Below are 15,418 nucleotides of genomic sequence, written 5' to 3' on the forward strand. Positions count from 1 at the left end.
TGCAAGGATAAGACTTAGTTACAAGCTACTGCAGTTGCTTCTCCCCAAATGTTCATTCATTTCCTGAAAACAAATCACTTGTCATGCCAGAAAATGTCTTAAGTTTACTTGTAATTAAAAAAATTCTACCCAGCTTTATTGTTGGAGAGCAGGAAGGGCATTAACTTGTGCCCACAGATACAGTATGTGCCCAAAGGCAAGTTCATGGTTCTGGGCAAGCAGCCTGTGTTCTACTCTGCCTGCAGGATTCTACAAATCCCAGTTATGAATGTTGCTGCATAAGAAAAAGGGAAGCATACGGTGGCTACTTCTATTTTCTGTCATTCTGGGGCTGGACATAGAGAACTTCTTGCAAGAACTACTGAAAACAAGTTAAGTGGTGTGTTGACTGATTAAAAATGACAAGTGTTTAGACAAGCAACCTCTGCAAATCCATGGATATCCCCATCACACTTATCAGTTTAATACCATTGAATTATAAATGAGATGCCTGATGTAAGACAAATGAGTCTCAGAAATGCTACTCCAATATGTTAACCCAGTTTCTGATTGATAAGTCAGAAAGTGTGTACAGCTACTGCTGTGGGATCTTCCACTTCCCAACTCCAAATGCACGGGACTACACAATAACAAAATCCTTACCCCATGAAGTTGCCTGTCTGTGAAATTGATGCTGTATGATGTATTTAAACTGCAGGACGTGTCTGGAGATAAGCCATTTAGAACAAGAACAGAACAATTGTATTTCACTTTCCTAACTGAAATTCAATTATATTAAATATGAAGCAATGTTCTAAGCAAGGTATTTTTGAAAGGAATTTGTTCTACAAAGTTTAGGTAGTATTTCTGTACCAAACATTTAATTCAGCAAAGAATTGGTTACATCAAAAATGATTGGATTTGAACAGAAAGTAAACAAAAATGCATATTCAAGATAGTTTAATATGTATTTTCTGAATTAGAAATATCACTTTTTTAAATGAATGAGAATATCTAGTGTAATGATCCATTACTCCCATCCCCCATCACTGAATTACATTATTTATACATATAATACAGAGCTGATTGCAGTTGGAAACAACAATATTAAAATAAATGTTTAATAGATACAAAGGATCTTTTCTCCACAACATAGTTTTTCTGGTGTCTGGACACCAATTTTAAAGTAATTCTCTATAAGCATTAAACTATTTAAGTGCAAAACAATTTTGTTTTTAAAAAATCTATGATTGCAGCATCCATCTTCCTGAAAAACATTTTGAAGCCAGAAAGTAAAGACTTTCATTTTCCATGAGTGCATTCCAGGCTGTCTTCTAGCCATCTCTGGTTAAAAAAATCAGTGCAAAATAAACAATGGTGAAGTACTAGTTTAACCATTGAACTTACTTGAATTTAAGAAACATATCTTATTTTACACTATATATATATATATATCTTTTATTTATATATTTATAGAGAGATTAAATTACACTGGACTTGAAAAGTATAAAGAAAACAAAAATGTTACTACTTTTTCCTGCAGTACTAAAGGAAGCTTTTTGCTTTTTCTCCAATGCAAACTCTTCCTTGGGTGAGCAGCCTAGCAGGATCAGCTGTAGTGAGAACTCCTTACATTTGTCCTTTGCAAGTCACTATGTGATTCACATAATTCCATGTTTACACTCTGCCACATTATAATTTGTGATGCTCTTTGCCTGAAGAACAGCTCCTGGTTCCACTGTCATTACTTCTTGTCCTGCGTTCAGAGATTTGCTAGCAGTAGTGTGATGGCTATACTACAGTTCCACTTGGAGAATTGGCCTGGTTTTGGGATGACAATAAACCCTGCAAACAAAGCAGTTTACATTAATCCAGCAAGAGAACCTGACATGAATTTTAAAAAGTTCTTAACCTGAACCTACAATGAGTACAGTTGATTTTTTACCAACACTTGCTTATTACTTCAGACATCAGCACCTTCTCTCCTACAAAGGCTCTAAGCCACCACGATCTCAGCCAAGCAGTGCACAAAGAGCTCTCAGACAGGAAGAAATGTGTGCGTTTATGACACGGAATGGATCTGATCCCAGCATTTGGTTTAATCTACCTTGGACTTGGAGTCATAGTGAATTGTGAAACTCTAAAAATCACACACCAAAAAAGTGATCAGCATTTTACTGGGGTGGTGTCAAAAAAGCCTATTTCAGTATCAGTATGTTTGACACCTGACCTGACACAGGGAAACGCTCCATCTCTTATATGTGATTGATTATTACAAGGTTTGAATAGAAAAATAGATCGTCTAACCAAATATTTGTTTTGGAAATTTTAAAACAGAATGAAACACTGACAAGAGTTCAGTAGAGATTTCCTTACAATTTAAGTTCACACTCAGGAAAACTTGTTACCAGCTCTTCTAACCACCCTGCCATTCAAATCAAGAGACTTATTTCACACACAGCCCCATGACTGCGCGGTGCCCCTCACTACACAGAGGCTGCTGCTCTGGATTAAAGCAACTACACCTTATGGATGAAACCTACAGGTACCAACGGACAGACCCCACTTCAGATGTATGCATAGTAGCCCCTTTTTAATAATTCATATAAAAGTAACTTTATCAGGCTTATTTAGGAAAAGCTTATTGTCAAAATACAATTAGCCTTCTTATAAGGTCATTAGTTAGTTCTACCGAGTGCCAGCAGGCCAAGGAGCATGCTGGCAGCTGGAAGCACACTGGCAGCTGGAAGCACGCCAGCAAGTATCCCCATGCAACTCCTCACCTTGTAGGTATGATAAATGCACTTTCAGCAACTCCTCTAAGCAGCTCCCAACTTATGTTCTTACCTCCAAATTAAGATCCTGGGACTCAGATCCATCAAACTAGACAAGATCAGGCAGCAATTAGCTTACAGACAGAAGACAGAATTATGTCACTTCTTCAGAATCTACAGGAGCTCTTTCAAACTTGGGATCCAAGAACTGAGAGGTCATGATGATGGAAGTAAACCCTGACCTCAGAAGAGGTGGAAAGAGGGGAAAGAGGGCCAGGCTGACTGGATTCAAGTAATCAAATTTCTGTTAAAACCAAAGCCCTTCTTTTTAAAAAAAACATCTGATCATTTTGGATATGTCATGAACCTGGATATTTTGCAGGATTTATGGCAGACTGTAGTTGCATATGGTCCATATGACATTTATATATAACAAAGCACATGGTACTTAACTTGGCACCTTCCATAGGCCTCACCTGAAGAAACCTGAACACCTTTACTTGTATTTGTTTATGCAAGGAATATCTGATTCAAGCACTGTTGAGGTAGACTGAAGTGGGTTGTTCTTTACACTTGACATTCAGGATGTGCAAAGATCCTGCATATTTCACGAGAACAAAAAGTTTCCTATTTATTACTTATGGACTAGATGGTGAAAGAAGGCAGAACTTTAGAGCAAACAAGCCACTGAAGCACTTCTGAAATTTTTACCAGGGAAGTTTTGTTGGAAAGTGACAAGGTTGAATCAGAATTCACTAGTTCATTACTGAAGCATTCTTCACAAGTCTATTAAATCCAGCAGCAACTGGAAGGTCTTTCTTGCCAGAAGATTACATCCACTAAGCAACTCTGAAGTACCCTGGAAAAAGACGTCCAAAGGTATTATTTTCAGTATTAATTAAATCAGCAATTCAACCTGTTCATATGCAAATATGTGCTTTATAAGCACACAGGAAGCTCTAGGGATGGAATAATGTCAAGTCTTTTTCAACAGGCTCATAACCGCTCAATACAGGAGAAATAAGCCCTATTCTAGCATTGGATTTACACTGTAACACAACCAATTCTTGGGAAACAAAATTAATCTATTTTTCTAGGATTCCTCTAGAAACTGGCAGCACATACTGAAATTCAGTGTGGTGCCTTATTCCCTGTGAACTACCAACCACTCTAGAATGCAAGTTCCAAGACTAGGAACAAGGAGTCAGTCCTGGTTACATCTCATAGGCAGTGAATGCTCCCTGCTTTGAAGAGCAGCAGCTCAGTGCAGATGGCTTTCAGCGAGTACTAGGAATTCCTTGTATTTTAGTCCTTGCTCTGAATTAATTCTACAACTCTGAGCAGGCAAGCCAGAGAAACACCGAAGTGGAAATAACCTCAAGGCCAATAACCTTGTGCTTCTGCAGATGGAACAAACATATGCAAGTACTGCCTTAAAACTTGGACTAGGCTATGATGCTGTTCAGAAATTCACTCCTAGGGGAGAGACCAGAAAGTTTGGGAGTTCTTCCAAGTACTTGATTTCAGAAGATATCTTAAATGTTCATACAAGAAAAGCAAGAGTATGAATTTGTTTTTTAGGCACATAAGTTTCACCGAAGGTGGTGAGTTCTCAGTGGGTCCTGATTAAAACAAAAATTCTACAGCATTTTGCCATTGTATCAGAACCTTCCAAGCAAGGTTATTCACGAGGTTGTGTTCGATGTAACACAGGAGATAGAGGAAAACAACCTAAGAAAAGCAAGTGAGGGCTCAAATAAAGTTACTGCTTTGATACAAAAGTTCACAATAAGTCTCATCTGTGATACGAACGGTGTGGGATTGGAACAGTTGTAGTTACATTTTCTGGAAGAATACTACGGGTAAGGTAATGAAAAAAATAGAAAAAGCTCCTGCCTGTAAAGAAAGAAGAAAGGCAATAGAGTGTTTTGCTTTCTGTGATGGAACCACCCAGTCTATCAGGTGGGAAAAGATGGAACAAAAGCTGCAAAAAATTATTAGAGCAGCAGCCAAGTCAGCCCGTTAACAGCTGTGACAGGAAAAATGGAAGAGCAGAGCCACAACAGCTGCAGCTCTGCCACATGGTACAGCAGCTTCAGGCTTAAGGACAAACAGATCCCACTGAGCAAGCAGCAGGAACAAATTAAGACACTGCTCAAAGTTTTGTAAATAAATGTAGTGTTTTATTAGCAGTAGTATTTTGTCAGCATATGAGTCTAGCAGGCATGGGATATGGAAGAGTTATGAGGTCCAAGACAGGAATTCAGCAAAACAATATTCATCCCAACCTCAGAGAGGTAGCTGTTGTCATCTTAATGGGACACTCCACGGCTGAGCAATGCAGCTTTCAGAGGATGGGGTTATTTTTCCTAAATCAGTTAGTGAGTGCTGTGAGTATTGAACACAGGCTGCTTCAGCTCTAGCTGCTAGGGCTATCCTGTTTATCCATGCATTCTCTGACTTCCTGAAACACACAGGACTTTGCACATCTGGTAAAAATACGCTGGCATGGGTAGGAATGAAAAGCCATAACAAATACAATCAGGAAGGCCATTTGCACCCGAGCTTCGTGGCACTCATTTGCTGGGGTCTGTTCGCTGCAGCAGCACGAACGCAAACCCTCCTCCCCATTTATGGGATTGTGAGGAGAGGGGTGGGTAATATTTTTAAAAATTCTACATACAATCCAGACAAAAGTCTGGGGCTTTTTTCCAAAGACATGAAACATAAGTTTCACAACAGAAGCTATGAAAAATCAGCATGTAATTGCTGTATTAAAAAAAAAAAAAATCAGGAAGATATTGCAATATTAAATAGGAAAAAAGTCAACAGTAGCCACTGAGTTAATATTTTCTTAATTTAAATTAGAAGATGTTTAATTGAAGCCAAAGGTGCAGTCATACAGTTTCAGTAATCTAGATAATAAACAGCAAGTTTGGACATGCAAGCAGGATACAGAAAGTGCATGTCTCCTTCAGGGAAACAGCTCTGCTGGCACTCAGGACATATTGGACATCAAACTCTGCTCATCTTTCTAATTTCTGGTTTGAAATTGCAAGGTAGAAAAAATAAAGGAAAGGGTCCAACGTAACAAACAATCCAATGTAAAAAAAGAAGTCTCATAGTACACTTCACTAATGCAATTAAACCAATTAAAATATGAAATTAACAAATGCCCATACAAGAATGGTACTGGTTTGTTAAACCATTTCTACTATTGCTAGTATGTTAAATAATGGGAAGTTATTTGAAAAATATTCCAGTAGTTTATTCTTGTCCAGAACTGTGATATTCCTGAAGTAATTAGGGTTACTACGTAACTAGAGTTACAAAGTAATCTGGACTGAAGCTTTGCATCTTCAAGTTCTTTATCCAAACGAGTATTTACCAGCAAAAGTTTTGAAGTGCATATACTCTCTAAATCACATATTAATCTCTAACGGAGTAATAAAATTAATTTAATGAAAATGCTGAGGAAAGCACATACTGTTCATTCACATAACATGCTACAGAGAAATATTTCGTATGGGATTTAGGGGGATACAGCAAAGCTGATGCCTGTCTTTACCCAGTTTGTATGTTCACTAAATGGGCTTTTAAATTTTTATTCCATTTGCCTTTTTTCCCTCTGTTCTGATAACATTACACGAAAGTGTAAATGCATAAACCATTTGACACCAGACTTTATGAAAGACTGTAGCACCTTTAGGATTTCACTTGCAACTTCTGTGTATATAAATGAGTTTTTCTCTTAACAGAGGTCACCATCAACAAAAAAAAAAACAAATTCAAGGCTGGTAGAAAACCATCAGTAACTAAAGATCTGTCCAGTGGCACTAGGTGAATGAAAGATATGCAGGTCCAAGAGGAAAAAAAAAATTAAGATGCAACTACTTGGGTGCTTGAAAATGCAAAAAGGCTTTTGCCAGCAGAAACCTGACTTGGCTCAAAAAATAGGACCTTAAGCTTCATTCAAGTAGTAAGGGCTCACAGGCTTATAAGCTGTTGTTTCTCTATTTTCCTCAAACTACAAAAGTCAGTAAGGTGTAAAATTTTCAGTTTAGAAAATAATGAAATTGAGATAAACCACGGAAAACCTCAGGGAAAAGCATGTGACTTAAGGCAACTCCATGTGAGTTAGCTGTAAGTCTGCTAAGACTGTGGTCTTAGCAGAAGAAAGGAGCCAAATTAGTTTGATAAGGTTGAGCAGCACCTACCTAAAATCCAGCTTCAAAACCCAGAAAATAATATGATCTTAGAAGTTATTTCCGTGAGAGGTTTGTGCAACATTATTAAAGGCAAGTAAAATGACACCTTCATGTTTCAAGATATATTTTGCCAAATACTTCCTGTGACCACAAAACCTGTGGAAACTGGGTTTTGTTTCAGGCTCACACTATGGAGAAACTGGTTTGACCAACCAGTTCTTACATCATTGGATATAACTGGATGTTCCAGAAGCATTCAAGCAGATTTAATTTTTTCTTTCACTAGCCCTTATTCTTAAATATGCATCTATGTTGTATGTATAGATCATCACAATGGTCAATCAATGCTTTTGAAGTACCACAAAGTTCTCAAGTTTACATAAGATGATTGTTTCAGCTTTAGTCTACAGAGTATTTTTGCATAAGAGACAAACAAGAGTCCTCCCTGTCAGACTGGATGCAAAGTAACTCACTTTCACACTGAAATTCCTCAAAAATGCCTCTGAAACACTTCAGTAAATAGCATTTGTTTGGCTTTTCTTTGTTAACAAAGACTCACCGCTGCAAAGGTGAGACAATGCCTAACCCCTCCAAAGGAAGGACAATATCTGAAGTCTTCCCCTAAATTTGCTCCAAGAAATTGTGCAGCCAAATTTTTAGACTAGTTTATTTTAGTTCAGATGAGTTTCATTCTAGACTATTTTTTCTAGACAGAAAATGCTTGACTCATCTGTATGAGCCATATCCTCAGGGCTGTAAATTCAGCAATCATTAGGTAAACACCAAGATCTAAAGCTGGAATAAAGAACATACCCTGCACCAGAGTCCACAGAGGAAAGAGCTCCTGTAGAGTCCTAGAAGGAATGACGACACTCTGCCCCAGCTCCTACCGGACAGGTGTGCAGAGAGAATCTAGATACAGCCATGTCTGTGTTCTGCTGAATCTGAGTTTAAACAAGTTTGAAAAGTGGTTTGGTAAGTATTCTGTCTAATGTTACTCTAGTCCTAAAAAATAGCTACCTTGAGTCATGACCTTATCAGCAAGCTTTAAACATCAAAACATCTGCATAGTCTTGAGACAAATTGAAACATTTTCTCAGAACAGGTTACAGATGTGATCAACTTCTTACTTTAAAGCATGGCAAGTTAACAGTTTCATTGTGGCCATTTGTTCAGCACAGTGTGAGACCATAAGACCACCTAAGCACTGCAAGATAAATTAAAACTCAAGTGTGGAAAGGACTATTGAAAGTTATCTACATTTACAGTTCAATCACACATTTTTATTTAACATCAGTATACAGAGGACAACCCCAGCAAGTTATTTTGTAATGTCAAGTATTTAGTAAAGTTCTTCAGCTGTAACAGTGACAATAGAACAGCTAAAAATAAGCAGTATGAAACAAACATGATCTTCTTAAAATTATAAATATACCAACAATACTTCTTAAAGCTTAATTATTGCAACAGTTAAATTAACAATAGTTCATGTTAGAAAGGCTCTATGAAATTTATTCAAGTTGTCAAGAAATTAGATGGAAGTGTAAAAAGGAAATACATATGAATTTTACTTTTGATTTTCACTAAAGGTAGTCAATACAATTTTGTACAGTATCACCTAACATGTCAATCTTTAACAAACTCCAGTATACAGAATCATAAAATGCAGAAAAAATAGTTTAATCTTTACATGTAAATTGACAGTAAATTAACTGACACAAATTTTATTATTGTAACATAAGCAGGCCAGCATTTTAAATATTAATTTAGTATTTTTATATTGTTAAAGGGGCAGACATATACAGTCATTCCAAGTACATACTCAAATTTTAAGAGGTGATAATGCAGAACATGGGTTTTCTAGAAAGTGTTTAGTAAAAGTCATGTTATTTCCTAATCCAGACATCCTCATCATAAAGCCTTCACAGGGTTATGATCTCTCCTGGCTTTTCTGGAGCCACTTGTCACACCTCCTCACACACGCACACACACACATACCTTGCTATAAATATCACACCAGTGTACTCTAGTTTTAATTCACCCTGATAATGTGGGTATGCCATGTGCAACTTTGCTATTGTGCACATTACAGAAAGATTCAAATTTTAGCATGGTAACCTGAAGTTGTATAGCTGTGTTTCAGTTTAACTATAATCATCCCTGAAGTTTATACAGATACCGTATCACGTTGAAAGAAATCTATTTGATAGTACTTAAATACCAGCAATTGAACTTCAATTGTAATGATGAAATGCTCCTTTCCACTGAGGAAGAATTAGTATGTATAGCTGCTCGTCTCACTCAAATATAGTACATGAATGTTTAAGTACTTTCACTAAAACAGAAGTCATACTAAAACATGATACTGTACTACAATTGTAGTTAACTAGAAAATTCAAGGATGTTATAATTTAAGTCTAAGTTTTCCTGTACAATAAGTCAAATAAATAAATTCCACGTGCATTTGTTTTACAAAGTGGTAGGATGTTTCTCTTGCTAGGTTATACACTGCCATTTCACCTGGGGGTGCTTCTGGCCAATCTTACCTTGAGCTTTCTGACACAGGGAACTCACCAGCAACTTTCATTCACTTAAAATGGATTTGCTGTACAGACAGTCAGTTCTGAAGTCCAACACAGAAATCACATAAGTAGTTACTCTGACCACTGAGTTCACAGAAAACTTATTTTGCATATCCAAGTACCACTTTGGGGTTTTGTGGGTTGCTTTTGCTGGGGTTTTTTAAATTGCTTCTGCAGATCCTGTAATTCAGTTTGACGTAGCTATAAAGATAGCACAATAAAGTTTACTTTTGTTCCTTCCAAATTCTGTTTCTATATTTTCAGATTAATCCAACTGTTCTGTAATCCTATTAAGGTTTCCCATCAGGGCCTGGGAAAGACAGGGGTGAGAGACGACAGCTAATTGTCAGCATGTTGAGAAGAAAAGCTCATACTCTTGTTAAGGCAACCTATTTTTCTGACCGCCCTGAACCTTCTTTCACAGAAACCAGCTCACAAAAAAAAAAAAAAAAATTTTTAAACTAATGAACCCTGAGCCTCATCCAACTTGTTTCTAATAGAATTTTGCCATTCACTTCACTTCACTGACTGGGAGTTGGCAGAGCAGTTCTGAAGTGCAATGCAAGAACGGTACATCCCGTGAGGAAGCTCAAGGTATGGTTTTGTACAGACCGAAGCAGTAATTTGGAAAGTTTACAAACAAACTGTCAGGACAACATCAGCACTGTACAGACTATCAACCAGCAGAGGGATTGTGGCTGAAGAGACACTTCTGGATTTATTTTCCACTCAGGGCAGCACAAGCCCAACAAGAAAAATAAACAGAATTTGTCATATACTGTCAAATTATCCAGCACATGTTTTGATGACTGTTGGAAATGAGAGGGAGAGGTAGCACTGGCTCAATGGAAATTACATTAGACACTGCAAGCCTCCTTTGCTTTTCCATCCAATTCTTTCTTTAGGCTAGCAGTGGCATCAAATTAATGAAGGCCTTCTGAGGCAATGATGGAAGCAGCAGCAAGATTCAGAGGCTTTTACTCTATAGAGTTTGCAGACAAAAAAGCGACAGAGCTTTAAGATCATTTGGGGAGCCATATGTCAAAGGAAGACTAGAAATAGCAACTTTAAACCCCAGAGTAATGGGACATCCTAAGATAAAACAGCTGGTGAAACAGAAATGATGGTATATAACCCAGTAAGAAAGACATCACCATGAGTGTTTTATACTTTTGACAATTCTCATTAAATAAAATTAAGTGCTTTCCTATAAACAAAAAAGATGCTCATAACGTCCTTCTGGCACAAGTATTTTCCTAATAAAGCCCTGTAAACATGCCACCAAAATTTAGTTTTTACCAGCAGAGTGAGCTCACTAGAAATGCGAGTGAAATCAGAAAAACAAATTAATTTGTAAATTTCTAAGTAAATACATCCTAAAGAATATGGCATTTACATCAGTGTGCAATATATTAATTTTGAAAGTGATAACTTCAGCATGAAAATTACTTACCTGTAGTTAAAGTTTTCCATATTGGCCAATACATAAATCCTGATTTTTGGTACTGCATACTTTATCTCTGAAATATTTGAAATGTCATATTCCAAATCAAAGTCAATACACAAAAATATTTAACTTATACTCAGTCTAACAAAACCCACCTCAGCCACTGAAAAATAAATGTGACAGTGTAGTGTTTAATAGTATTCAAAGGAGTTTTAGAAGAAAAAGAAAATGCAGCTCACAATAGCAATCTGAGGCACTGCTGTAATTAATAAGATGTGAAGTGCGCTGAGTCACAAAAGCATAATTGCTTTAATACTTTCATTTTGAGCAAACATTTTAAATAATTTAGTGTTTAAGGGAGTGCTTTTTTTTCTTTTTTAAATTAATGCTGGATTTGTAGTTCTCAGGCAAAAAAATATTTTTAGGTAACACCCTCCTCCCTTCTCCCATAAAGGGGTTTTCAATTTTAAGTTTTAGATTCAATCTTTAAATATGCATTAAGATGCATAACAGACACAGATTTTAACACATACGTATGTTGTGACAAATTTGATAAGATCTCGAGCCTACATTATACAAACAATTTTAAGAAAAAAAATGAGTTTTACTTACAAGTTTATAATAATGAAGATGTGGTATCTAAATATATACAGTACCTCTACTTCAAAAGTCAGATTTATGAACCAAATGTTTAAAATCTAACAAACAACAGATTTTCATTTAAGTTGCTCAACATAGCATTATTCAGGTATTACCAGATAATTTCTCTCACTTCAGGTGATAATCTACATCCCTTTTCAGAAATTTTCACAAAAATAATGGTCCTTTTTCTCAGATCAACTCTGGAAATGTTTTCATAGCTGTATTCCTTTGAACTGTTGCTGGCAAGCAGAGCTATTGTAGCACAAAGTACTTTTTAATGTAAGAATCACCACATTTAGCTTCAGTCAAAATTTAGCTATTTATACATTGGACAGAAGAAAAAAAATATTATAGGTGTTCAAGTGCATCAACAACAAGAGTGAAAACTAGTAATAGACTAATGTAGGTTCAGCTGATGGAACAGGTGCCATCAAAAACACGAGCTTGTAGTGGTTGAACTGCCTTAACAAACCTGACAGGAACAGAACACTGAAACTACTGAGAGCTTGCAGGATTTTTCCTAACTTAAATACATAAATCAAAACCTGGCTATAATTAGAGTTCCTTGATAATACTGATTCACAATTTAAGAGCATAAACTACAGTCAGTACAGGGCTCACAAATCTGTGCATAAAATGGCTGATGTTTTCATAAGAAATGGTTTCACATTAATGGCAGGCCACCACAGAAAAGTATGGAGGAATATAACACTTTGGTTTTCACTTTTTCAGAGGCTCACGTTTCTCATTAGACTTAGAAGCAGCAGCTTTTCATAAGCTACTCTCATTGGGAGTGCTTATCTTTTAGAAAACATTAGAAGGATTATGATTATTTTAGTGTTTGACAGGTTTTACTTCAATTTTACATAAATAGCTTTCACCATATTGTGGTTATGCTTAAGTATAAGAACACTGATCAATAGTTTAGATGCACAGTATTTATTTCTTCTGCTGGAAGGCAACTATATTTAATAATTGTATCCAAGACACTTCAAATCATTCAGAAATATGGCATGCAGTATCCAAAAGTATGGCTCTGAGGATATTTTTTTACATTAAGCATAAAGAAATTTTATATTCAACATTCATTATATTTCAAGAAAACTATCTATTCAGAGTTCTAGCTCTTTGATGCAGCATTAAGGATTAAAACTTACCACTTTACCAGGCCTTGCCCATGTGCAAATAAATCCCTCCTGACAAGCAGTGACTATACAGTCTTCAAGAAAAATTAACACAGTCAGTCTTTCATGTGCTATCTTTTTACAGATAAGAGGCTCTAACAAGGGAACATCTTCCATTCGGGGACAGAGAGGTGTTCCCAAAGTTTTAGCTGGGTCCGTTTTGGTTTTAGTAACTAGGTTCAGTTTGTCACTGCTCTTGCTAGATATATGTCCCATGCTATGGTTTCTCTTGTGATCTTTCTCATGGTGTCTTTCCTTCCGATCGTGTAGCGATAAGGTTGCAAATTTACTAACGCCAGAAGCAATGGCACCATCCATGACACTGCTTTTACTGCCAGCATTTGAGACTGCAGAGTGTGGAAGGCTGTTTGACCGTGGAAGAGGAGGGGGTACAGAGTTTCCAGGTGTTGTGATACTGTTTCCATTACTTCCTGGGTTAGTTCCACTACTTCCTGCAGGTGGACTTGTGGCATTCATGACATTTGTATGTGTCCTTGCTCTTGAGAGAGGTTGGTGGGGGAAGAGGATATCTTCTGTAAGATCCCACAAACAGAGCTGTGTGTCCTGGCCTACTGAACCAAATCTATACGTAACACTTACTGGACGACTGTCTGTAGAGTTCCTTTTGGATAGTCTAGATTGCGTGCTATTTGCTCGATCTCTGCCAAAATGAAGGTCTTGGAAATCCTCATCACTTCCGCTAAATTCCATCGGGTCACTCTCTTCTACGCTAGTGGTATACGGATCAAACGCAACGACACTGACCCATGATTTGTGTCCGTGGCCTCTCGCTATAACTCGACAGTCCACGAAGGACCAAACTGTTACCAAGTCATCCTCTCCTCCTGTCACTATGTATTTCCCATCAGGGCTCCAACACACACACAGCAGTCCTCCAAAGTAGCTTTTCATTGTACCATGCAATTCCACAGAATCAAAGTTAAACACGCGAAGAAAACCATCCTGGCTCACACATGCCAAGAACTTCCCATCGGGGGAAAAGGCAAATTCATTCAGGGCACCCTCACCTACTGTCCATTTAAGCAGAGGGTTTCTTGTGGATTTACTCTTGCAAGTATGCACTGCAAAACTCTCTCCTTGTTTAAGTAGCTGGTAGTGCGGGGCTGTGGTACCACAAGTGTGCTCCACGTTATACAAGTACATATTGCCACTGGAATGAGCTACTAGGAAAAGGCTTTCCGAACCTGGTACCCATTTTACACAGGTTACTCGGGACTTGTCTATTAGTCTCTGTGAAAAACAAAGAAGATACACATCAGAAACTCTGAAAATTAAAGTTTTCATGATTAACTATAAATCTGAGCTTTCTGGGGGATGAGGAGCAATACTTAAATAAAGTGAATTTAACTTTATAGACTGGAACTATGTTAGTTACTGTATTTGCAAAAACCCATCAGGCAATAAAGAGGGAATTATTTTCAGACAAAGTGCTTTCAAAGGTTATTATTATGATCCAGTCACATTCCAAAAAGACCATACTTCAGTCGAGCCAATCTGTTATGAATCTAAAGGCAGTGTTCTTTGGTTTACTTTTTCCTGTGTAGGTTGAAGAGCATGAGAAGGAAACAAGAAAACATTGAATACACTAAAGGGAAAAAAGGCAGTTACTCATCTGTATTATACAGCAAACAGGTTACAAATCAACAACAGTAAATTTAGGCTCTGACTTTATCTGAAATCACAAATAAAATCCAACCTCTGAAAAAAAAAACTAGCAGCTTTTACTGATTCAGGGAGCAAAGGCTGCATACACAGTGACCCTATTATCATGTGGCTGGAAAGTCAGTAGATAAATGCAATTCACAGGGTACCACAAACTTTTCACTTTGGAATCCCCAACCTCCAATTATTTTTCTTTCAATAGCCAAGGACCTGTCAATACCCTGTTACCATTTGATTAAGCACGTTCCTTTAAAACAAAATATTTTAATAGAGTTCATCATTGCAAAAGAATGCACACGTATTAAACAAACATTCCTGGTCATAATGTCTTCAATGCTCTAAGAACTGAGAGGTAAAGTTTGACTCCTTTGACTACTGTAGTTCTGGTGAACTTCCACAACTTACCATGTTTTCCATGGCACCACTCAGCTGCAACTTGCAGACAAGTAATTCTTTACAAGCACATTCAAGACTTGGATTTGGCATATTGATTGTAAGCAGAAAGAAGAGCTGAGCTACACAAAAAGCAAGAGTGCAAATATAAAGAGCCTAAGGAATACCAGAACAAATTGCAAAAGCCCTAAAAACGAAGAAGAAGCCCCCCGCCCAAACCTTGCTATGCTGTTTATCACTCACAAGAAAAACAAACTAATGGATAACACATCAACTGTTATCTGTTGTGGAACTGTCACTAGAAAGCTGCACCTGGCCAGCACCTAGCCTTTAGATTACACTTCCACTGCTGTCAACCTCGGTATAAAACCAGAAAGTCTCTCTCCTGTAATTTCTCATTGGTTAAAACAGCCATGGTATATTTGACAGCTGAGAGATGTAACTAAATATGGCAAAATTCCTTCAAATGGAGTAGCTTTAAAATAATACAGTCTATGATTCTGTTGTGATAGTTTAACTAATTTGT

General features: G+C 37.2%; 1 protein-coding gene across 12 annotated transcripts in view; it reads right to left on the bottom strand.

Moving 5' to 3' along the window:
• Positions 1–838: 838 nt before the first annotated feature.
• WDR20 (WD repeat domain 20) overlaps positions 839–15,418 on the bottom strand; it is a 45,831-nt gene continuing 31,251 nt past the window's right edge. For 2 of the 12 annotated variants that reach the window (XM_053979566.1, XM_053979565.1), the window contains one exon: positions 839–1,824. In XM_053979566.1, coding sequence (XP_053835541.1) covers positions 1,771–1,824 — 54 coding nt within the window. In that variant the 3' untranslated portion in view covers positions 839–1,770. Of the gene's footprint in view, positions 1,825–3,464; positions 3,613–7,774; positions 7,906–8,457; positions 9,854–10,996; positions 11,064–12,789; positions 14,068–15,418 lie in introns of those variants that run through there. The other 10 variants (XM_053979556.1, XM_053979555.1, XM_053979563.1 and 7 more) reach the window with 10 other exon arrangements.

This window comes from Vidua macroura, chromosome 6, assembly GCF_024509145.1.
Source record: "Vidua macroura isolate BioBank_ID:100142 chromosome 6, ASM2450914v1, whole genome shotgun sequence".
Lineage (NCBI taxonomy): Eukaryota > Metazoa > Chordata > Aves > Passeriformes > Viduidae > Vidua > Vidua macroura.